Source organism: Schistocerca serialis, chromosome 9, assembly GCF_023864345.2.
Source record: "Schistocerca serialis cubense isolate TAMUIC-IGC-003099 chromosome 9, iqSchSeri2.2, whole genome shotgun sequence".
Taxonomy (NCBI): Eukaryota; Metazoa; Arthropoda; class Insecta; order Orthoptera; family Acrididae; genus Schistocerca; species Schistocerca serialis.
Window position 1 is genome coordinate 334906516 of NC_064646.1, and position 26489 is coordinate 334933004.

The following is a 26489-nucleotide window of genomic DNA, read 5'->3' on the forward strand; positions in this document are numbered from 1 at the left end:
TGTTGTCATCAGGATAAACAAATCTGACATTCTAAGAATCAGAATCCCTTAATCAAGAAGGTGAGTTACAGAATTTAAAAACAGAATTATGAAGGTTAACATTAGATATAATAAAATTTAGTTTTATGCTGTAACAGAAAGGATGGAGTTTCTGGTGAAGTGAGCTCAAGGTTATCAACACAAAATCGAATAGGGGTAATACAGTAGTAGATCTTATTGTGAATAAAAATTACAGAAGCAAGGTGAGCTACCATGAACAGCATTGAATGCATTGTCATGACTAATATTCAAAAGAAAGCTGTGAAAAATGACTGCAAGGAGCTTTCTTCCCTACAGCTGCCTTAGATTCGTGTTATTGGCCTCACGAGTGGACTTGATGTCAGCCAGACTGTGTGTCATTGTTCTCTGGTTATCCTCTCAGAGTTTTTTTTTCATTTTTATTTACTGTTCCATGCCAAAGACGAAAATTCTAGTGAAAACTGAATGTAGACGTCACATCCACACTAACAGCAAGAAACAGACGATAAAATACTACAACTGATGGTCTTTTTACTGAATAAAACCATATAAACAAAAAGCACATTGCCGGCCGGAGTGGCCGAGCGGTTGTAGTTGCTTCAGCCCGGAACCGCTCTGCTGCTACGGTCGCAAGTTCGAATCCTGCCTCGGGCATGGATGTGTGTGATGTCCTTAGGTTTAAGTAGTTCTAAGTCTAGGGGACTGATGACCTCAGATGTTAAGTCCCATAGTGCTCAGAACCATTTGAACCATTTTTGAAAAAGCACATTTCAGTATCTGCATACACAGTACCAGTTTTAATAAATTACTGATATAGCAGTGTACTGATACCACGTACTCATATGGAAAATCTGATAAAAATTATTTCAGAAGTATAACTGCAACGAAGATGCGAAACAATTTACTGTATTTACGCCGCTTAAACCCCTCATATCATTCAGCAGGACATCAGTAAATGATGTCAGTCTGACGCTGTCATCATTCAAGAACCGTTTTGAATAACTTCTTAAGTTGATGAAGGTGCCCTGAAGACTTTTTGAGTAAAACAAATTACCCATGCAAGAGACGTGGTTACATATTTATTTGTAAATGCAACATTTTATCGTATTGTCAAAAAAAAAAAAAAAAAAAAAAACATACGCACATTAACCTCCACAGTGTAGTTATTATAATGTTATCCGTGACTTTTTTATGTAGGGAAACGTCTAAGTAAATCGGAGAGAGTAACTAATAAAAATTCAGTAATTTTGTGTAAAGTTTGCTTTTTTTTCGATATCAAAATTTGACGAATGTAGAAATCTTCAGAACAAAGTTGTTTAGCTTCTCCAGTATATCAAAAATTAATAAGTTGATGTTCAGGCAATACTTTTCCTGTTCAGTGACGGTCAGTTAGATCGCATACTTTAACTCTATTTCTTCTCGGATCCATCGAGAATATTACTGTTGGTTCCTTACTCGTGATTTGTTTTTGACTTGTGAAACATCGGAATTACGAACATTTTCATTCTATTTTTATTTTGCTTGTGCATAAGATAAGTGTAACTAGTCAGGGATACGATATGGGTAGTCATTTCGAGCTTCGACATCTAGAATAATGTAGAAAGCTCTATGGCTCCGCAAAGAAGTGGGGGAGCTGCAACCAGAGATATTTGCGACTTTGTCATAATTAGTCGTTGATGTTTACGTTGTGTCAGCTGGAAAAGTAAACGCATTGTGAATGTGCTATTTAAACCACTAAATTTGTTTACTTTTAGTTCACTATATCTGTTGAAAGTCAGCTGCAGCAGTTTGAAGACGTAAGACACCCACAATAATTCCTGTGCGAACATTATTGTAGCTTTAACGTAATGTTACACTTAGCGTCACAATCGTTTGTTTATGAGTGTTGGTTTGTCAACCGGCTGCTGTGTTTTTTCTGAAGTGTAATTGATAATTCCAACTAACCGGCGGTATTCTAAAAGTATTTGTATTGTAAAAGTAAAAGTTTCATATTTGTCATGCGCGAACCCAGTCGGGCTATTTCATTTCAATAATTTCAGTAACTTCGCGTTTTTAGTGTATTGGATGGAGTAGTTGCTCAACCACTGGAATTCTGGTAATTAGGTAATGCTGATTGGTGCTGCTGTAGTGTTTGCTTCATCTTCTCTCCTGCTTGTTGACACCCTTTCAATGTGGAAAAGTAGGCCTATACAGCTTGTGATCCAGGAAACATGACAGAATTGTTGGCGACGCGCAATGTTCTTTTATCAGTTTTTTTTCTTTGTAATTAGAAGTTATTTTACGAAACTCCTGTTTCATTTATACTGGAGACAATGGAGCAAAATAAACAAAGTAATAACAAAATATTCCTCAGAGAAGTTTCGGTGAATGGCCCATGGTGTAAATGTTCGCACTAACGCATTTTAATTACATCCGTGCACAACACTTCTTGTAATTAAACCTAAGTTCTGATGATTATGCGATGTAATATAACGATATAAATTTTATAACTGCAGGAGAAGTTGTTAAGTTAATAGGCAGAATTAACATTTTGTGCACTACTATTTACCAGTGATTAAGATAATGAACAATTAATGTTAATGCAGTTAAAGTGTACATAGAATCATACATTGGGTGATATAAAATTTCTTAAAAAAGGCTCTGAGAGGTAATCGGTGTTTTTATTTCTACCATGTCATTTGTTTTTTATTTTAATTTTCTTTTAAGTCAACATTTGTACTGCAAATTTCTCAGTGTGCAATTCATTGCATGCTTTTCTTCAGTAGAAGTGTGTGCACTCCTTATGGCCAATCTGTTTTTAATTTGATATCAATTTATTGAATTTTTTCATTTTCTTGTAAAGCTACATGGGAACGATTTTTTCTCTCATTTCATCTAACATCAGTTTTATGATTGCAGGAAGTGTATTTTATTTTATAATGTGTGAAGTTTGTGATTATAATGAGTATTGTGTATCCAGTTCGGTAGATGTTGGTCATCAGTTGAAAGGAGTTTGATGGCACCTGAAAGAGGAGAATATTTAGAAAACGCTGTTGGTGTTGACAAAATAGGCCATGGGTGAATGGCAGGATTTTAGTGTTCATTGGCCACAATATTTTGGCAAGCGACCACTCTACGATCTGATATGCTGATGAAATGCCTGATTAGAGGCCAGCATTCTGCTTTTGTCTCCCCTTCCCTCCAGCATGCTGCTTTGTCCATCATCTGCTCCCAGTATTACTCCCCCATTCTTTCTGCCGACACATTGCTCCACCTTCGGTTCACAACCACGAGTACATTCTGGCAGCACCTCTGCTGTTCCTCTGCCTGCCTCACAGTTTGTTGTGGGATATCACCTTCCTCTTTTAAACCCTGTAATGCAGTTTTCTTCTGCAGCGGACAGCTGTTTAATGTTGTTTACTTGGTGTTTTAAATCAATCCTGAGACCGCAAATACATGCAGAGCATTGCACTGGTAGAGTGTATCCACAAAAGTGAACTGCATGCGTTTGCAGCTTCAGGACTGATTAAAAATGATAAATGAGTGACATTAACAGCTATCCACTGCAGCGAACAACTGCACCAAAGCATTAATCACCAATTATCATACTCAATTCTTGATGGATTGTTTGACCCAGTCCCAGGAGTTCGACACCTGTGTCACAACTTTGATATTTTTTAAATCCGTTCAATGTAATTTCTGATAGGGAATGTCCCGCAACTGCTGACCTTTTTGTCTGTTGCAATGTGATGTATCTTTGGTGCTCTTGACAACAACCTTCGACATTCCGCATTGTCTGACCTATGTATGTTTTGACAATTTTATGAAAAGGATGCATTGCTACTCACTATATAGCATAGACATTGAGTTGCAGACAGGCACAATAAAAAGACCACTAAACACATAAGCTTTTGGTCAGAAGGCGTTCTTCTGAAGTAGACACACACATGACCACTGGGCAATTCCATAGTTACGGGTCTTACATGTACACACCTTAAAATCAGGAAAAATATTTGTTGGATTTAATATTGAAAACTTTTAAGGCTTACATTATATTTCATGTTATAAATGTTGATACTGGAATTGTTTTATTGTTCTCCTGGTTATTAATTAAAAAAAAGTAGTGTTACGGGTGTTACCAAAAGTAGACCTGGCCCCTGTTATGAGTTAGGGAATTCTCTAATTTCTGCAAACTTGATGAAGCTTTTATTCTTGTAAAACAACTGTTAAGAGGTATTGCCCCAAATTTTATTTTGAAATATAAATTTTTATTTTTTTGGACATCATAACTCAGTATTTATATATTTTTTGCTGTTACGGGTGTTACATTAAATGTTACGGGTGTTACATAGATGCATCAGATTTCATTCTTAAAGGAATAAATCTACCTCTTACAATTGCATAAAAAGAAAAGAAGTATTATAGTTTATTTGAAATAAAAGTATGTACTTAAGAAAACATATTTGAAGGATAAAGCTATTTATTACACAAAAAATTTTGTTACAGTTTTAAAGCACAACTAGGCCAAGATATCATTACTTACATTTACCTCATTTTGTAGGCCTAACAAATTTATGACAAAAATGTTTTCTTATTATTGATAGGTTTAAAAACTTATTAATAATCATTTTCAGCAACATGCAACTCAAAATTGAAGTCGTAGTACAAACGGTTACCTTGTTGTTTGATTTCTGGTGTTGTTACCTTAGATAGTACTTGACTGAATTTCACAAAACAAACATCAGTTTCATCCAGTTTAAAAAGTGTTTTACTCTTTGCTACTGACTTCAGAAACATTATTTTCACATCCTCCTCTTCATCAACCTCACTCTGGCAGATTCCCAAGTAACAGTATTGAATTTTGGATAGGGTTGGCTTCTTTTTGTCACTTGGAATGTCAACCAAGACAAATAACCCAAATTTTAAATCAGACTTTTCAATTTTATTAGTTAGGCTTAACTCACAAGCACTTACAATATTGTCCTGTGATTCAGATAGTGAAACAGTCTCCTGATGAGAATCATCAGAACTGCACACTTCATAGAAGTTTATGCATCTTTTTGCATGTAATGTTTTAACTTTGGCCTCCTCAGTAATGAATACTGACACCCTTGTCATTAATGACTCTGCTGTTTTTGAAACCAGCAAATCAGTTGTGTTATAAGGCCAAAAGTGATGGCAGCCCTGAATTTGAGGAATCCCTTGTAAATTTTTCCACCTTTCATCCACAATAGGACTGTTATGCTCCACTGTTACCCATAATACCTTAATTTTAGAAAAATTCTTCAGAGTGTAGTCATAACAGTCAATTGTGTTGTTAATAATAATTTTCCTAGATCTAACAGCTGTACACATGCTCCTCTTCAGTGCACCTCCAATGCCATCCATGGCTCCTTTACCATGTGAACTGGCAAAAAATTCCACTCAACTGTCAGTCCAAAGTCTCTCTCAAAATAACATAGATTGGACAGAGTATATTTGTTTTGAACTGCCAAGCACAGTACATTGTTAAACATAGGCTCTTATGAATGACTAGAATTTGCCTCAATAAGCAGTTTACTGAGCCTATATAAAATTTAAAACTGAGGTTAGAAATATTGTTGTTCTTGGAAAAGTTAGAATGGAAAACATAAACTATATGTAATCTAAAAAAATTTGGGCTTAATTAACATTTTAGGAGAACGTCAGTTGAGTCAGGTTAATGCTCTGATTAACTTTTATAATGTAGGTGTAGTGCTTAAAGAAATGTATGCAGAGGAATAAAAAATTTAGTTTTCATGCCTAAAACTGTTTTCATATGTAATAAACATAGTTAAAAAAACTTTTCTCATTCATAATAATACCCTTTGGTTATAATTTAAATGTAGGGCCTAGGCCTACTAAAGATGAAGGTGGCATTAAACGTTCCAATTCAAGTTACGGGTGTTACACATATGTTAAGTAACACCCGAAACAAAAATTAGTAGCACCTGTAACAGCTCTAAGAGTGTTAAATAAGATTTCAAAATGCCATGTAATGGTATGATATTGTAAAACATGTGCATAACCTCACTTTTACAGAAAGGTATTGTACAGAACAAATTTACTAGATTACAAATTAAACTTTTGTATCTTTTTTTTTACGGGTGTTACAAGCTGCATATATATTATAAAACAAACAAAATAAAGAAATGCAATTAGCTTACTTCAACAAAACGAATTATTTTGAGCTATAACAATGTTGACTTCAATATTCTTTGCAACAATAGAACAATCAGCCATAGATAACACAACTAATACTCATCTGGAAATAGCATAAAACATACCTCTCTGTGGTGCCATAGAGTAGTGCACTTTAAATGCTTAGTGAAGGTAGAAATTTAATTTTTTCATGTTCATGATTATTTTGCAATGAACAAATCTACTTTTAACTTGGCATTTTTAAGGTTATATTTGTAATATTGTCATTTTAATTTTTTTGTCACAAAGTCTCTTTAACATGGAATGACCCCACTGTCTCTGGCCCCAGCAGCCAGAGGCAGTGGCCATATCTTTGTGAGCTGCATTTGCATGTGTGTGTGTGTGTGTGTGTGTGTGTGTGTGTGTGTGTGTTTCAGAAGGTGGCCTTCTGACTGAAAGCTTGCGTGTTTAGTAGTCCTTTTGTTGTTCTGTTATATGGTGAATTGCAATTTACTCTTTTCATAATATTATTTATACCTGTCTCGCCACATTGGAAGGGTATCTGATACATACCGTAATTCTGTAATCTGAGGTCATTGTTGATACTACTGAGGAGTGACCATCTTTTAGCTGGTGGGTGGAAGTCTGTCTCCACTTAGTATTCATGGAGAATCAGTCCCATATCTCTGTACAATACACCACCTAAAGGAATAAACACAATGGCATCTTTCTCCTGAGGTTCCTCTTCTATTTCTGATGGTTTTACAGTAGATGCAGGATGGAGGACTCTATGAACTTGCCACTCATTTTAACAGTTTTTATTTTGGTACACAGTCGTCAGATGTTAAGTTAACTGTGATTTTCACTATCAGAGAGGGTGCGAGCCCTGTGTGCCATTGTTTTGAACACACCATTGCTATGTTCTATGTGCTTGCGGCTTTCTGTATGGAGGTATAGGTCATGTGCATCTTCTTCCAGTACATGCTGTGGCCCAGTGTGCTGTTGGCAGAAAAACAGCCATGTGTGTAATGGAGGTTAAAGCAAACCCACATTCTCAGAATAATTCAGTAGATTGCCTTGTGAATTGGCTCATTTGTGTGTTTAGTGTTGAGTTAGATGTGATCCAGGCCCTGTATATACACTTACTTTACCATGAGAAGGGTTGTCAGCATGAGAAGTTACCTCTTAAATTGGCATGCACCACAGTGATGTCATTCAAACATTCAACCCTTGTTGTCACACATGAAACATTGAAGGTGTGTGCTCTGTAGTGGTTGCTCCCCATGAATGGCACCAACTGATGACAACTACCTACAAATTAGACCTTGTACCTGCCCCAGAGAGAATGCAGTTGATCTACATCTACATCCACATGACTACTCTGCAATTCACATTTAAGTGCTTGGCAGAGGGTTCATCGAACCACAATCATACTATCTCTCTACCATTCCGCTCCCGAACAGCGCGCGGGAAAAACAAACACCTAAACCTTTCTGTTCGAGCTCTGATTTCTCTTATTTTATTTTGATGATCATTCCTACCTATGTAGGTTGGGCTCAACAAAATATTTTCGCATTCGGAAGAGAAAGTTGGTGACTGAAATTTCGTAAGTAGATCTCGCCGCGACGAAAAAGTCTTTGCTTTAATGACTTCCATCCCAACTCGCGTATCATATCTGCCACACTCTCTCCCCTATTACGTGATAATACAAAACGAGCTGCCCTTTTTTTGCACCCTTTCGATGTCCTCCGTCAATCCCACCTGGTAAGGATCCCACACCCCGCAGCAATATTCTAACTGAGGACGAACGAGTGTAGTGTAAGCTGTCTCTTTAGTGGACTTGTTGCATCTTCTAAGTGTCCTGCCAATGAAACGCAACCTTTGGCTCGCCTTCCCCACAATATTATCTATGTGGTCTTTCCAACTGAAGTTGTTCGTAATTTTAACACCCAGGTGCTTAGTTGAATTGACAGTCTTGAGAAATGCGTGCACTGTCTTTTTTTGGAGGTAACTGGGAGGGATGTGTCAACCCAGACAATATATATGATCAGTGTGACATGTAAGTGACCATAACGAAGAGCAGCCACAAACTCTCAGCATCAGGACTGTTGTGGTGGGGAAGGGAACACCTAGAATGGAATGTGGATAAGTGATGTCAGGGTTTCTTCAGTGACATGAGAAATATTTATCTGTCACTTGCTGAACGGTATTGAAGAATGGGGCTGCAGCCAGATATCAATTCATGCCTTGGGCTTGTATCCCCCAGGTTCAGCAGGGACATGGTTTGACCTTGTTTTGTGTCAGTTTCATAGATGAATATAGGATTCCTATCATTGCTGTCATGGGTTATTTGAGGGTTGCACAGTATTGGTACCTGTTGTCCATTCGTATAGCCAACATTTCGGAGACGGGCCGAACCAGCTTAAATTTGCAGTGCATCTTGCAGGAATGAAACACATTTGGTTGTCAAGAGAGCAATGCGTGATGCCTACTGTGACTACCATAGCAGAATATTGTCAGATGCTAAACCACAACACCCAAAGAAATTCTGGTTGTGTGTAAAGGCTATTGGTGGCACCAAAATTACTGTCCAGTCCCTAGCAAATGAGACAGGAGCTGAACTTCAGGGCATGAAAGCAAAATCTGAAATGTCTAACTTAGTTTTCAGATGTTCCTTTACAAAAGAAAACCCATGAGAATTGGCCCAATTAATACTCATACCACTGAAAATATGAGTGAAATAAATGTTAGTGTCAGTGGCGTTGAGAAATAGTTAAAATCCTCAAAACTGAACAAAGCTCGAAGGCCCTGTGGAACCCCTGCCAGATCAGGTGAAATTTGTGACTGGCTTGAGGACTTTCTGATAGGGAAGGTGCAGCATGTTATGTTGGGTGGAGAGTCATCTTCAGATGTAGAAGTAACTTCGGATGTGCCCCAGGGAAGTGTGTTGGGGCCCTTGCTGGTCATGTTGAAAATTGATGATCTTGCAGACAATATTAATAGTAACCTCAGACATTTTGTACATGATGTAGTTATCTGCAATGAAGTACTATCTGAAAGAAGCTGTATAAATATTCAGTGAGATCTTGATAAGATTTCAAAGTGGTGCAAAGACTGGGAACTTACTTTAAATCTTCAGAAATGTAAAACTGGGCACTTTAAAAAAAAGAAAATAGTAGTATCCTCTGATTATAGTTGACCATCCAGCAGGTGATAGACTTCGGTATATTGGTAGAATGCTGGGGAAGTGCAATAAGTCTACAAAGGAGATTGCTTACAAATCAGACATGTGTTCTATTCTAGAATATTGCTCAAGTGTGTGGGTCCCATACCAGGTAGGACCAACAGGAGGTATTGAACATATGCAGAAAAGGGCAGCACGAATGGTCACAGTTTGTTTGATCCATGAGAGAGTTTCTGAGAGATACTGAAGGAATTCAACTGGTAGACTCTTGACGATAGACATAAACTATCTTGAGAAAGTCTATTGGAAAAAGTATCAAAAACAGCTTTAAATGATGGCTCTAGGAATCTACAACCACCCCCTATGTATTGCTCGCATAAGGGTCATGAGGATAAGATTAGAATAATTACTGCATGCACAGATGCATTCATACAATCATTCTTCCCACACTCCATGTGTGAATGGAATGGGAAGAAATGGTAACAAGTGGTACAAAGAGATGTACCCTCTACCATGGATGTCACAATGGTTTTCAGAGTGTAGATGTAGAATACTTGTCACGCACTGGATGACCACAGGAGGGTAGCCCTCAAAGAGTGGGACAGGCTCGAGCAGTGAGGTCTTCATACCACTGTGGACAGCATTTTAAGAAGAAGCCAAGCATGTTGCAACACTCAGGGTGGAACAATGTGGTGTAGAATGTTAGCCAGCAGTGGACTTTGATATCACAGATGTGTGAAAGTGTACGGTACTTTTTTTTTTTTGTCCTGAGACTGGTTTGATGCAGCTCTCCATGCTACTCTATCCTGTTCAAGCTTCTTCATCTCCCAGTACCTACTGCAACCTACATCCTTCTGAATCTGCTTAGTGTATTCATCTCTTGGTCTCCCTCTACGATTTTTACCCTCCATGCTGACCTCCAATACTAAACTGGTGATCCCTTGATGCCTCATAACATGTCCTACCAACCGATCCCTTCTTCTAGTCAAGTTGGGCCACAAACTTCTCTTCTCCCCAATCCTATTCAATACCTCCTCACTAGTTACATGATCTACCCATCTAATCTTCAGCATTCTTCTGTAGCACCATATTTCGAAAGCTTCTATTCTCTTCTTGTCCAAACTATTTATCGTCCATGTTTCACTTCCATACTTGGCTACACTCCATACAAATACTTTCAGAAACGACTTCCTGACACTTAAATCTATACTCGATGTTAACAAATTTCTCTTCTTCAGAAATGCTTTCCTTGCCATTGCCAGTCTACATTTTATATCCTCTCTACTTCGATCATCATCAGTTATTTTGCTCCCCAAATAGCAAAACTCCTTTACTACTTTAAGTGTCTCATTTCCTAATCTAATTCCCTCAGCATCACCCGACTTAATTCAACTACATTCCATTATCCTCGTTTTGCTTTTGTTGATGTTCATCTTATCTCCTCCTTTCAAGACACTGTCCATTCCCTTCAACTGCTCTTCCAAGTCCTTTGCTGTCTCTGACAGAATTACAATGTCATCGGCAAACTTCAAAGTTTTTATTTCTTCTCCCTGGATTTTAATACCTACTCCGAATTTTTCTTTTGTTTCCTTTACTGCTTGCTCAATATACGGATTGAACAACATCGGGGAGAGGCTACGACCCTGTCTCACTCCCTTCCCAACCACTGTTTCCCTTTCATGCCCTTCGACTTTTATAATTGCCATCTGGTTTCTGTACAAAGTGTAAATAGCCTTTGGCTCCCTGTATTTTACCCCTGCCACCTTCAGAATTTGAAAGAGAGTATTCCAGACAATATTGTAAAAAGCTTTCTTTAAGTCTACAAATACTAGAAACGTAGATTTGACCATCCTTAATGTATATTCTAAGTCGTAGGGTATTGCCTCACGTGTTCCAACATTTCTACAGGATCCAAACTGATCTTCCCCGAGGTCGGCTTCTACTAGTTTTTCCATTCGTCTGTAAAGAATTCGTGTTAGTATTTTGCAGCCGTGACTTATTAAACTGATAGTTCGGTAATTTTCACATCTGTCAACGTCTGCTTTCTTTGGGATTGGAATTATTATATTCTTCTTGAAGTCTGAGGGTATTTCGCCTGTCTCATACATCTTGCTCACCAGATGGTAGAGTTTTGTCAGGACTGGCTCTCCCAAGGCTATCAATAGTTCTAATGGAATGTTGTCTACTCCCGGAGCTTTGTTGCAACTCAGGTCTTTCAGTGCTCTGTCAGACTCTTCACGCAGTATCGTATATCCCATTTCATCTTCATCTACATCCTCTTCCATTTCCATAATATTGACCTCAAGAACATCGCCCTTTTATAGACCCTCTATATACTAAACCACCTTTCTGCTTTCCCTTCTTTGCTTGGGTTTTGATGTCACCGCAAACTTATTATTTTGGTTTCAAAAGGCTTATTTTTTCATTTCTTGATTTTAAGCTCACACTGTTAGCAGATATACAAATGTTTGAAAACTTGAACAGTTCGGAGGAAACCGTGTCTGTGAGGGATAAAAGTTTCTTACAGTATTGTAACCTAGCATCATTTTTGTACTTGGCTAGCAGTTATTGTTAACGTCTAGGTGTGCTGATGTTCTCCGACTTTTGGAATTCATTGTTATGACTTGTTTATTGCACCAAATTAATTTTTCTTTGTTGGAGTAATTGTTCTGGGGACATTCTGTTAATCCATGGATTGCCTAATTAGCAGAGCCATATCACCCACAAACAACTATAAATGGCTTATCTGTATATTTTTCATTAGTAATTAAAGTTTTTTTATTTTGTTTTTCAAAAACTAATCTTGATTACAGCTCCCTTTATTTCTTCATTAGGCCTACTCCACTATCTTTTTATTTTACAACATCTGATTTCACTGACATTGTAACTTCTTTAATTATTTTGTTAATATCTGTTGATGTTCCAAATTACTATTGTGCTCAGTAATTTAACTTCTGTTCTGCCTCGTTTTACTTGGTGGAGTATATACTTTGTAAAATAAGGTGGGCAAAGTAAAAGTGCCCCAGAAAATATTTGTAATAAGACTGCCATGGAATAGACTTCTGTTAATGAACATCACAGATGACGATGGAAATGGCTGTTGCTGGTGTCAAAGCAGTGCTGTTCTCAGTTTATCAAACTGTGACACATGCGTAGCAGCCTTTTGAGTTAACTTTGTTTAATTCCCTGCTATTTCAACCACATTGTGGCATAATGTTTTCGTGTTTAAATGAAATGAATTTACATAGAGTTATTGAATTTAGAAACTCAGTGAAAGATAATCAGTCTGTTTGGATGGTGTGACTCAGAATACTTAACTCAAGATCTATTCATTGTCCTGGAATTCTTGCTGAGAACTTGATTCACATTTTAGTTTCAATCAGTGTGTAACGTGAAAGAATAGGCAGCTAAGCCATTATACTTCTCATTGTAGATTTATTGCACACAGCATCATAGGTGGTGAGTTGAAAGACCTCTGACCAACAGTGCCCTAGCGAACTGGCTACAGTTCTTTTATATCATCCCAGACATTGTTTTCATGATTGCTGTTACTGATTTTTCTATATTACAATTAAAAGTAACTACATCCAGTTGAACTTACTCATCTCCATTGTAGCTCCAAATAGTCTCATCAGTTCTAGACATACAGTTCAGGTTGATTACGATGTTATTTCACAGATTTACATTACATGTGTAAAATAAGGAGTCAGTTTCCTAATTTTCTTCATTAGATAAAGATAAGACATCCAATGCTCCTAGCATGTTTTTGGCAAAATCAAACAATGGAAAATTCAGGATGGAATAATGACAATATTATGAAAGGATAGATTTCTACTCCCCCCATGAACCTTGCTGTTGATCAGAAGGCATACGTGCCTCAGCAAAACAGATAGCTGTACTGCAGCTGCAACGACAATGGAGGCGTATCTGTTCAGCAGCCAGACAAATGTGTGGTTCCTCAAAGGGGGCAGCAGCCTTTTCAGTAGTTGCAGGGGCAACAGTCTGGATGATTGACTGATCTGGCCTTGTAACATTAATCAAAACGGCCTTGCTGTGCTGGTACTGCGAATGGATGAAGGCAAGGTGAAACTACAGTCATAATTTTTTCTGAGAGCATGCAGCTTTATTGTATAGTTAAATGAAGAATTGCGTCCTCTTGGGTAAAATATTCCGGAGGTAAAATAGTCCCCCCATTCAGATCTCCGGGCAGGGCTACTCGGGAGGACGTCGTTATCAGGAGAAAGAAAACTGTTTATGGATCGGAGAATGGAATGTCAGATTCCTTAATTGGGCAGGTAGGTTAGAAAGTTTAAAAAGGGAAATGGACAGGTTAAAGTTAGATGTAGTGGGAATTAGTGAAGTTTGGTGGCAGGAGAACAATACCTCTGATCAGGTGAATACAGGGTTATAAATACAAAATCAAATAGGGCTAATACAGGATTAGGTTTAATAATGAATAACAAAATACAAGGTGCACAACTTTGCTTCCGTCGTTTTTTCCCATCATTTGAGTCATTAATGAAACAAATTGGTTACACATGTATCATTCAAAGTATTTTTCATCGCTGGCCATTACTTTCTCCCATCTTTCGGGCAGTGTATGAATCACACATTGAAAAAATTGAAGCGATCCATGAATCGACCCAGTTTGTAACTTCTTCATGAGATTGGAGGTGTTGGTCAGCCACCCCATGTGCCACTGATCTAAACAGGTGATAGTCAGAGGGAGCAATGTCTGGAGAATATGGAAAGTGGGGTAGCACTTCCCACTTTAACATTTCCAAGTACTTTTTGACCTCTTTTTTTACAACATGGGGTCGAGTGCTGTCGTGCTGCAAAATCACTTTATAGTGCCTCTCTCTGTTTTGCGGCCATTTGTCTTTTAATGCTCTGCTCAAACACATTAATTGTGTTCGATAACGAGCACCTGTGATTGTTTCACATGGTTTTAATACCTCATAGTACACGATGCTGAGCTGGTCCCACCAAATGCAGAGCATGATCGTGGAGCCGTGACTATTCGGTTTGGCAGTCGACTTTGAAGCATGGTCGCGATATCCCCATGATTTTTTGCATTTAGGGTTATCGTAATGAACCCGTTTTTTGTCCCCGATCACAATGTGATGCAGAAATCCCTTCTGTTTTTGCCTCTGAAGCAACTGTTCACAAACGCACAAACGTCGTTCAATGTCTCTTGGTTTCAGCTCACAAGAGACCCAAGTTCCTTCTTTCTGAATCATGCCCATAGTGTTGAGATATTTTGAAATGGCTTGATGTGTCACTCCCACTAATTGTGCCAGTTTTTCTTGAGTTTGATGCGAGTCTTCACTCAGCAATGTCTCCAATTCTGCAACTTCGAAAACATTCTCTCTTCCACCACGATGCCGGTCTACAGCGTTAAAATCACCATTCTTGAAGCGTTGAAACCACTCACTACACGTTCTTTCACTAATATCATCCTTACCATATGTCCTTAGAGCGTCCAATGAGACTTGGCCGCTGTTTTCTTCATATTGAAACAAAACAGTAGCAACTACCGCAAATGATGAGATTTAGGCTTGTAAACTGACAGGCAGCAGAGGATCAAATATGTAAAAAAATGAGGGTTAGTAGAAATCCTTGGGTAACAGTAGAGATACTGAATTTAATTGATTCGAGGAGAAAATATAAAAATGCAGTAAATGAAGCAGGCAAAAAGGAATACAAAGTCTCAGAAATGAGATCGACAGGAAGCGCAAAATGACTAAGCAGATATGGCTAGAGGACAAATGTAAGGATGTAGAGGGATATATCATTAGGGATACGATAGATACTGCCTCCTCCTGTATGGACATCAAGAGCTCAGATGGAAAACCAGTCCTAAGGAAAGAAGGGGAAGCAGAAAGGTGGAGGGAGTATATAGAGGGTCTACACAAGGGTGATGTACTTGACCGCAATATTGTGGAAAGGGAAGAGGATGTAGATGAGGATGAAATGGGAGATATTGTACTGCGTGAAGAATTTGACAGAGCACTGAAAGACCTAAGTTGAAACAAGTCCCCGGGAGTAGACAGCATTCCATTAGAACTACTGATAGCCTTGGGAGAGCCAGCTATGACAAAACTCTTCCATCTGGTGAGCAAGATGTATGAGACAGGTGAAATACCCTCAGACTTCAAGAAGGATTTAATTATTCCAATCTGGAAGAAAGGATATTGCAGAGTCCAGGCTGTGGCTAAGCCATGTCTCCGCAATATCCTTTCTTCCAGGAGTGCTAGTTCTGCAAGGTTCACAGAAGAGCTTCTGCGAAGTTTGGAAGGTAGGAGACGAGGTACTGGCAAAATTGAAGCTGTAAGGGCGGGTCGTGAGTTGTGCACGGGTAGCTCAGTGGTAGTGCACTTACCCGCGAACGGCAAAGGTCCCGAGTTCAAATCTCAGTCCGGCACACAGTTTTAATCTGCCAGGAAGTTTCATATCAGTGCACACTCCACTGCAGAGTGAAAATTTCATTCTGTATTTAGAAATATATTGGCAAGGGTACCTGGTGATAAACAACTGAATGTAATTTGATGCACTCTTTGCGTGGTGTGTTTCTTTTAGATAAGAGCAGTGTTGAAGCTATTTGATCAAACACTTTAACTGATGATAAAAATATACATTGCTGGGTTGCACTAGTGGGGGGCATTGGGGGGGGGGACACTTTTTAATACTGACATGAAGGTAATTCTCCTTCATTTTAAAAAATCTGATCATATAATTGTAGATTTGTTTGACTCCCCATGAGAGAAAAGAAATTTGTTCTCCTGTGTGTAGAACTTCATCACACCAGTAAAAAAATTACTTTTCATGACTTTATAAAAATATTAATAAATGCAATGTACTGAACATTTTTTCAGTTTATTTGCAGTGTAAGTAACCTAAAAATTGGAAAAAAGTTTCTGCACAGGGACTAGAGTCCACAAACCTCTAAGTACTGTTCTGCACTCATTCCCTCATGCTAACCTGTGCCTGGACACAGAGCAATCATAAATGGCATATGCTTCACCGAACCTACATCGTAAATGCTATTTTTCGTGAATGGTTGGCCATCTGGAGCTCCCACATCTGTCACTTTCATTTCTGGCTAAGTCTTGCCTAATTCACTAATTTGGACAAAATTGGTAATGGCATTGTGAGTAGGCATGGTTCCTTTGTAAAACACGGATATCCCCTTACAGATTTGATGGCTCCAATTGTTACTTAACTGCACTGTCTATGTACATAGCCACAAAGTCCTTCCAGATCACCATATTCCCTTGCCGAATACACACAGAAGACTCTCGTGAATGGTCTGTCTAGTGTCCTGATATCAACCTGTCTGCAATCCATCCTCTTCAAGCTACACCCAGCCTTTCTGAATCCTCTTACTCAATCATTCTCAGGAACATCCACTTGAAAGGCCCAGTGCTGATAACTACAGCAATCCCCTTTAGTTTAATGTGAAATCTGATGTGTGACAATTTGATTTTTTGTATACAAAGTTGTGCCAGATTACCTTATTGGAAGTGCCAGGGGAAATCCATAGAGCCAATTGAGTGTAATTCATTCCCCCAAGTTGTACAGAAGGTGGACATAATTTCCAAATGTGACAAGTGAAAATTCTGACTTGCTTGTCCCTATTTGAATGAAATGCGGTACATTTGTATTCAATTTTTAGTTCTCTATTTCATTGTAATAACTATGCTTATGTAACATCTGTTTTTTCAGTGGATCAGTGGTCCTACATTGTTAATGCCAATTGATGGACTCTTATTTTTAGTGATCTCTTGTTTGATTTCTCATTATGACTCAGCATTTATCATGTTGTTTTTCATTCTCTGTTCTTGACATTTGTGATATGTTTTTTCTATTTCATTTTCAGGTGTTGTTTATTATATAAAACATGCAGTTTGTGCCTGGTTATCAAAACCTTGACAACAGCATGTTTGGTGAAATATCTCCTCCTCCACACCATACTAGTCTTCCATCATCAACATGGCTGCATGTGCCCCCAATGCATATGCCATGGGGGACACCACTATCTGATCAGCCCAGCATTGTCAGGTATTACTTGAAAATATACAGTTTCAGTCTGTGTATTAACCCTTTTAGTGCCAAATACGATCTGATCGTGATCCAGATTTTCGGCGAAAAATGCCAGTAACGATCTGATCGTGATGCCTTTCTCATTCATTTTTTCCGCGCTTGAAGGCAAAGTTGTTAGTATTTCCTAGCGAATGAGAAAGGCATCACGATCAGATCGTTACTGGCATTTTTCGCCGAAAATCTGGATCATGTTCAAATCGTATTTGGCACTAAAAGGGTTAAAGGTTTTACAATGGGAAGTTATACATTTGGTACATATACATCACCGAGTATGTAACAATACACGAATGTTTGTGATCTTTGTGAATCGGTGATTTTCAGTAGGAATATATAGATTATTTTAAAGTGACAGAAAAAGAGAAAAATAACCCCTTCAGTAAATAACGGACGTTGTCATATGTCATGTTCTATAGAAGTGTGTAAGATATTGCCTCTTTAATAATTTAATAAAAATATATTGTCAGATTTATGTTGCGCATCATTACTTGAATTTTGACGTATTGGCTGGTACAAGTGGACAGTGGTAAGACTAACAATTGTAAAAAGTCTTTTAGAGTGAATGAAAGTGTAAATATGTATAGCTCTGAATGTTAATTTTGCGAAAGTGGACATTGTGTCTTGGGAGAAGATCTGGGATGTCCTATTGTAAAACAGATTGTTAATTATCTGTATAGAGGGCTTCATTTTTTTTCTTTTTTCATTTCCAGTTTTGGTGTATATGAACCATCCTCCAGTTTGATTGTGTCGATTACAAAGAGTAAGCGCTCTAACTTATTAGTAAAATTTAGATGCCAAGTTGGGAGGGGGGGGGGGGGGGAAGATTTGAGACCTAGATTGTGCCTTCACAGCCTGGCAAAGACCTCATCTAGTAGATAAAGCTTTTTCTATGCTGTGGGATAGAATTTCTTTCAGTTGGTCTTTGACCAGTTAACATCCCCCCTTTTATTTCCTCAATCCATTAGAGAATAGAACTATCATGTAAAAAATAGAAAAGCTAGTTTTTCATGCATCTCAGTGACGCCATCTCCTGAACTGTATGTTGGACAATGACATAATTTTGCAGGTATGGTCAGTGGTATAAAGGAAACTGTCTGCAAAATTTATTGTGAATGGAGTTGGCAGTAAAACAAGCAATAAATTAGGTGTAAAACATCATGCCTGAAGCTGAAGTTTCAGTGTATGAACAGTGACAATGTGGTAAACAACAAACTTTCATTATTTTGTAGGTGATGTCAGTGAAAAAAAGTTTCTAAAAGGTTTGAAATTACGACTAGATTAGATTAATACTAGTTCCATGAATCATGAATACGATATTTCGTAATGATGCGGAACGAGCCAAATTTTCCAGTACATGACCTAATTAGGTTAATTTAACAACATAATCAAGTTAATGTAACAACTTTAAAAAAAATTTTTTTTTCTTAATTTATATCTAAAAATTCCTGTATGGAGTAGGAGGAGTTGTCATTCAGAAATTCTTTTAATTTCTTCTTAAATATTTGTTGTTATGTCAGACTTTTGATACTATTTGGTAAGTGACCAAAGACTTCAGTGGCAGTATAATTCACCCCTTTCTGTGCCAAAGTTAGATTTAATCTTGAATAGTATTGTAGTTATGCACACTGCTATTACTTTTGAATTGGGTTTGGTTGTTAATAACAAATTTCATAAGAGAGCATATATACTGAGAAGCTACTGTGAATATCTCTAGATCCTTAAATAAATGTCTGCAGGATGATCTTGGGTGGACTCCAGCTATTATTCTGATTACACGCTTTTGTGCAATAAATACTTTATTCCTCAGTGATGAATTACCCCAAAATATGATGCCATATGCAAGCAATGAGTGAAAATAGGCGTAGTAAGCTAATTTACTAAGATGTTTATCACCAAAATTTGCAATGACTCTTATTGCATAAGTAGCTGAACTCAAACGTTTCAGCAGATCATCAATGTGTTTCTTCCAATTTAATCTCTCATCAATGGACACACCTAAAAGTTTTGAATATTCTACCTTAGCTATATGCTTCTGATTAAGGTCTATATTTATTAATGACGTCATACCATTTACTGTGTCTTATCAAAATTCAGTGAGAGTCCGTTTACAAGGAACCACTTAGTAATTTTCTGAAAGACATTATTGACAATTTCATCAGTTAATTCTTGTTTGTCAGGTGTGATTACTATACTTGTATCAGCAAAGAGAACTAACTTTGCCTCTTCATGAATATAGAATGGCAAGTCATTAATATATATTAAGAACAACAAAGGACCCAAGACCGACCCTTGTGGAACCCCATTCTTGATAGTTCCCCAGTTTGAGGAATGTGCTGATCTTTGCATATTATGAGAACTGCCTATTTCAACTTTCTGCACTAGTTATTGGAAGTCGCTAAGTGGTTTCATTCTTGAATACTACCTGAATATAGCCTGTATAATTTGTACACCATGAGTTATGCTGCCTCAAGACATACAAAGTTTGTACCTTTGCGAAGTTGACCAATGAAATATGAAATATTTGTGGTGTAAAATGCCTGGGCATTTGTAAGTTGGAGCAAATTCCCAGGATAAATGTCTGGACAAACGCCCAAAAATTATAAAAGCTCAGGAAATTATGCATTTTAAAGATTAAGTGATACACAGTACTCATAAAAAAATGTAAGCTGATGTTTTTGATTGGAAAAGATGTTTTGCAACACTGCTTCTTTATTGATTGGGTAACCAAGTTGAAAAAGCTGCTTTAGAGTTAGGGGAGAGTTATTAGGGGAAATAAATTGGACTGCAAACTTGACTTTTTTTTTTACAACTTTAATGAGGTCAATTCTATGGGTAGTAAAAACAAACCTTCAAGTTTAAAAGTAATTTTTAAAATAAAGTATAGTTTGTATTATGTGGTTAGCCTGTAGGTAATATTTTTACTTATACAATATTACTGAAAAAAAATTAAGAAGTTGTTCTCAATCACTGTACCTAACTCAAGCACTTTTCTCAAATTCTGAGGGCACCCGAAACACTTTTTAATATGCTTTTCCATTTTGTTGGAATGTGACTGTTTGCATTATAACGCAGTGACCAGGTTATGTTGCTTCTCACTCAACCATATAGACTTGAATGACTGTCAGTGAGTCAAACCACTGTTGCCAATTACAGCTAAATAAGTAACCCATAGAATTGCATGAATTACCTTAGATTACCAGCCACTCACTCAAAATTTCATCTACGTAATTGCAATAACAATAATATTGTTACATTCCATCCTGGATTTTCCATTGTTTGGTAATTTCAATAACAGCGGTAGCAATAATATTTGCTTAGAATAACTGCAAGCAGTTTTTTTGTTGCAGTCTCTCTCTCTCTCTCTCTCTCTCTCTCTCTCTCTCTCTCTCTCTCTCTCTCTCTCTCTCTCTCTCCCCCCCCAACTTTCGGAGGCAGAAGGGGTGGAGGTTGTGTCCGAGCCTCAATCTCTAAAAATGAAACCTTTATAGGATAACCTTGTTGGCCGCCTGTCTGTCTGTCCATCTGTCTGTTAGGAACCATTTTTCTCAGGAACAGGTAGGTGTATCAAGTTCGAATTTGTCACACACTAAGGTATATGGTCCTTTGGTGGTGTAATAACTTCAACTTCTAAGTCAGTGCAATCAAATGACATGGCCATTTAGGTCACATATATTGATACTCGAAAACTCATTCATTAAAACCTGTAGGGTGCTTTCTGTTGAACTAGAAGCACAAAATTTGGCAAGAAGTAATGTTTCACAGTACAAATAATGGACGCCTTGGGGCACAGCTAACCCCAATTCTACTCCCAGTTTTCCTTCTCGTCAACTCCTGACAGCACTCAAACCCTGCCTAGCTGACCTTTTCAACCTATGGCATCCTCCAAAGCCCCCTACTAACACTTTACAAAATTCAGAACCGAAACAATCCCAGACACTTTTGTTAACCTCTCCACCAAAATCCTGAGCCAGATAGAAGTTTCAGTCCTATCCAAAGGCTTCACATACAGCCCTATTCCGAGATTTAACCATGTTAGACTTACGAAAGACCTACTTTCCTTATCCTGCTCCCTTCAATGGAAACATTTCTTTGCCACCAACCTCTCTAACCAAAGTCAATCCAATCCTAACATGGAACCCTAGTTGTCCCAATTCATACCACCATCCAACTGTGACCCTCCCACGCTCCCACCTGACCATCCCATGGTCATGTTCCAGTAATTCCTAACTTACAACCTGACCTCACAATCCTTCCCCAGATCCCTCCTGAAGAACAACAGCCTTTCAGCAGAAGAAAGGACTGCTTCTTCTTCGTCTTCTTCTTCTTCCTTTTTTTTTTGGGGGGGGGGGGAGGGGGGGTCATCAGCCTTATAACTGGTTTGATGTGGCCCGCCATGAATTCCTCTCCTGTGCCAACCTCTTCATCTCAGAGTAGCACTTGCAACCTATGTCCTCAATTATTTGCTGGATGTATTCAAATCTCGGTATTCCTCTAAATTTTCTGCCTTCTACAGCTCCCTCTAGTACCACGGAAGTCATTCCCTCATGTCTTTACAGATGTCCTATTGCCCTGTCCCTTCTCCTTATCAGTGTTTTCCACATATTCCTTTCCTATCCAATTCTGTATAGAACTTCATCTGTAGCATCACATCTCAAATGCTTAGATTCTCTTCTGTTCCAGTTTTCCCACAGTTCATGTTTCACTACCATACACTGCTGTACTCCAGACTTACATTCTCAGAAATTTCTTTCTCAAATTAAGGCCTATGTTTGATACTAGTAGATTTCTCTTGACCAGGAATGCTCCTTTTTCCGTCGCTAGTGTGCTTTTGATGTCCTCCTTACTCTGCCCGTCATTGATTATTTTACCACCTAGATAGCAGAATTCCTTAACTTCATCGACTTCGTGACCATCAATCCTTATGTCAAGTTTCTCGTCTTTCTCATTCTACTACTTCTCATTACCTTTGTCTTTCTTCGATTTACTCTCAATCCATACTGTGTACTCATTAGACTCTTCATTCCGTTCAGCAAATAGTGTAATTCTTGGTTACTTTCACTCAAAATAGCAATGTCATCACCGAATCGTATCATTGATATCCGTTGACCTTGATTTTAATTCTGCTCCTAAACCTTCCTTTTATTTCCATCATTACTTCTTCGATCTACAGATTGAACAGTAGGGGCGAAGACTACATCCCTGTCTTATAGCCCCCAGGGGCTCAGCATTCATTTGCTGAGTACGGGCTTGGCGACCCTGGGGTCCTGAGCTGGGGACTGGTCGGCGCCGCCAGTCTCCTGTCACCGTAACCCCCAGACATGCTTCAGCGACCACCATCTGGCGCGGTGGTGGAATGTTGTGTGCTGCGGGGAATGGTAATCTTGGCTTGACCGCCTGGATTGTGAGGAAGGTCAACCTCTATAAAAACCCCTCAATCTTCCGGTGTGCTCCGTGCCTATGAGATGCATGGCTGTTGAGGTGGAACAGTCGCAAGCGGGCAACCTCTGGGGCACCTGCCCCACCCCAGTTGTTTCAGGCTTACTCAGGCACGCGGAGCTCTGTCTGAGCGGACCTTTCATTCCGTAGCTGCTCGTGGGACCGCAATGGACCCTTCGACCTCTACATTTCCCCCTATCAGTGACTTGGGTGGGCCACTGGTAGGAAAACACACCCCATCGAAGAAGCGACTTCGTGCTGCGAGTCCTCCAGCGCCTAGTGTTGATAGAGATTTATCAGACTGTTGTAACAGAGCACATGCTGATAATCAGAATGTGTTTTTGATTATTAAACGGAAGGAGGGTAGCTTTGAGAGGGTTTCTCCCTTTTACATCCACAAGGGTCTTGAGGGAATTGCAGGAACACTTAAATCTGTGAAGCGACTGCGCAATGGGACTCTCTTAGTTGAGACATCTAGTTCCCGTCAAGTCGCTTCTCTTCGGAAAGCAGCCTGTCTCGGTGAGTACGCTATCGAGACCGAGCTCCACTCCACTCTGAACTACAGTAAAGGTGTTGTGACATGTAGGGACTTGGTGGATATCCCCACAGACGAGTTAAAATCTGAATGGGCTGATGAAGGTGGTGTTGACGTGCAGCATATTATGAAACGAGTCGATGGGGACCTAGTCAAATCCGATTCGTTTCTTCTCACATTCAGTTGCCCATGCCTCCCAGAGCATGTTAAAGCGGGGTTATTACATTTGCCAGTAAGGCCATATTTCCCCAACCCAATGCGCTGCTTTAAATGTCAGCGCTTTGGGCAGTCTACGTTGGGGTGCAATGGGATAGCCACTTGTGGTAAATGTGGTCAGCCTGCCCATGAAGGAGCTGATTGTTCATCGCCTGTGAAGTGCGTGAATTGCTCTGGGAGTCACCCTGTCTGGAGCCGGGTCTGCCCTATCTATCTCGACGAACGGAAGATACAGGAGATTAAAACATCTAAGCGCATCCCCTATGGTGAGGCCAAGAAGCTCTTTAAGGCCATGCAACTTCCTGTGTTTACTACATCTTTCGCTTCCGCTCTGAAAAAAACCGGTACAAATGGCCACTGTTGCTACGCAAACGGAGGTTGCTAGTGTTAGCACTAATACCTGCGTTTGCCTGTGCACTTGTGCTACTGCGGTTGTTTTGCAACCTGCGGCTCTCCCCACAACGTCGGACAAGGCTGTGGTTGCTGACATTGGGGTACTTCCTCCCTCTCCCCATACGGGGCCTTCTGCCCAGGCGAGTAATGCTCCACCTCTTGACAAGGCTCTGCATTCTAAGCCCCCCAAGACAAAGACGCCGAAGCTGAAGGTTTTGCCACCTGAGGAGACTAGTCAGGGTCAGTCCGATGACGAGGCCATCGTACTGTCTGACATCTCCCGTGGGTCGTCATCGGAGCTGATGGACATTGACGTCGACCGGGGGCGATCTTCTCGCCCCAGGAATAAATCTCCGGTCAGTACGGGCTCTCCTCCAAAGCACAGAGGCAGGGTGAGAGTTCAGCCCCCCTGATCACTGGCTCCCATATTACAGTGGAACCTGAATGGGTTCAGGACGCATGTGGCCGAATTACAACTCCTTGTACGAGAGTGCCCTTTGTGCTTATGTCTCCAAGAGACACATTTTCGGGCCACTGATGCTCCTTCTTTACGGGGCTATACCGTCTATCGGAAAGATGATCTGACGGGGGAAAGGGCAAAGGGTGGTCTTGCGGTTTTTGTCCGTGACATGCACCCTCATCTGAGCTCCCTCTCGTTACAGACTTGCAAGCAGTTGCAGTTGACCTTCTTGTGGGTCGGAGGCTCACAATCTGTTCACTTTACTTACCACCTCACGATGCGATAGACTCTGAGGCTCTCACAGACCTTATTAGCCAACTCCCCCGCCCATTTCTTCTTCTGGGGGACTTCAATTCTCATAATGTCTTATGGGGCTCTTAGACTACTTGCCCCAGGGGTCGCATTCTGGAAAGCCTCATGATGTCTGAAGAACTGTGCATCCTCAACTCTGGTGCTCCCACTCATTTCTGTACTGCTTCTGGGTCGTCATCAGCTATTGACCTTTCCTTTTGCTCTCCAGCACTCGCGGATTCTGCTCTGTGGGAGGTTGCTGCTGATCTTCATTCTAGTGACCACTTCCCCCTTTGGATTCGCCTCCTGGATGAGGCTATGGCGTTACCAGTGCCGCCCCGGTGGCACCTCTGCCGAGCTGACTGGACACTTTTCAGCCAACTGGCTGTTTCGGAACACCGTGCCAGTGTCCATGAATGGGTAGACCATGTTACAGCCGTGATCTCCCATGCTGCTGAATTGTCAATCCCACGGTCATCCGGTCATCCCAAGAGGCGTCCTGTCCCTTGGTGGACCACTGAGTGTCGCTCAGCCTCCCGAGCCCGCCGTGCAGCTCTGTGCCGCTTCAAGTGCCGTCCCTCAGCTGACAATCTTGCGGCCTTTCGGGTGGCAAGGGCCAAAGCGCGGCGCGTGATTAAAGAGAGCAAACGACGGTCATGGCAATCGTTCTTGAACTCCATCTCCCGCTCCACTAATTCTACGAAAGTATGGGAAGCCACCAGGAGGATTTCCGGGAAACGCAGCCAACTACCTGTCACGGCATTGCTGCATCAGGGAAGTCTTCTCACGGCGCCGGGAAACATTGCCCAGACACTGGCCATGCATTTTGCGGCATCTACCGCCACTATTAACTGTGATCCAGATTTCTGCCGCTACCGCACTGCCATCGAGAGGGGTCACTTGGACTTCCGGTCTCCAAATTCTGAGCCCTACAACTGCCCCTTCACAATGTGGGAATTGGATTCGGCGCTGTCTGTCGCTCATGATACTGTGCCTGGTCATGATCAAATCCGGTACAGCATGCTGCAGCACTTGTTACTACCTTCCAAGGAAGTTCTCCTGAATTGTTTTAATATGATATGGCTCCTTAGCGCCTCTCAGTGTGGCTTTCGGAGATGTTGTTCAACTATAGACAACTTGACCTTGCTTGAAGTGGCCATCCAACAGGCCTTCCTGCGTAACCAGCATTGTCTAGGTGTATTCTTTGGCATTCATAAGGCGTATGACACTACCTGGCGCCGCCATATCCTCAATCAACTCCATGAGTGGGGCTTTTGTGGCCGTCTCCCCATCTTCATTCGGTCCTTTCTTTCCCACCACCTCTTTCGCTATAGGGATGGTAATGTACTATCTGATTTGTATGTGCAGGAGAATGGTGTTCCTCAGGGAAGCGTTTTAAGTGTCACCCTCTTTGCCGTCGCCATTAACAGTATCACATCCACTATCCGGAGTCCTGCCCAATGCTCCTTGTTTGTGGACGATTTTGCTGTTTTCTGTTCTTCCTCCAGTCTTGTCACTGCTGGTCGGCAGTTGCAGCTTACGATACAGCGATTAGAGGCATGGACTGCGAAGACGGGTTTTACCTTTTCTGCAGACAAATGTGTGTGTGTTCATTTTAATCGTTCTCGACGTCTTATTACCTCCCCTGAATTGTCTCTGAGGGACACCATTCTTCCTTTTAGCGACACTGTGCAGTTCCTGGGCCTCACATTTGATTC

At 40.1% G+C, this 26489-nt stretch overlaps 1 protein-coding gene across 1 annotated transcript in view; it reads left to right on the forward strand.

The window, feature by feature from the left end:
• The first annotated feature begins 1664 nt into the window (after window positions 1-1664).
• LOC126419004 (uncharacterized) overlaps window positions 1665-26489 on the forward strand; it is a 113646-nt gene continuing 88821 nt past the window's right edge. The window contains exons 1-2 of the mRNA XM_050086056.1: window positions 1665-1814; window positions 17220-17401. Coding sequence (XP_049942013.1) covers window positions 17241-17401 — 161 coding nt within the window. The 5' untranslated portion in view covers window positions 1665-1814; window positions 17220-17240. The remainder of the gene's footprint in view (window positions 1815-17219; window positions 17402-26489) is intronic.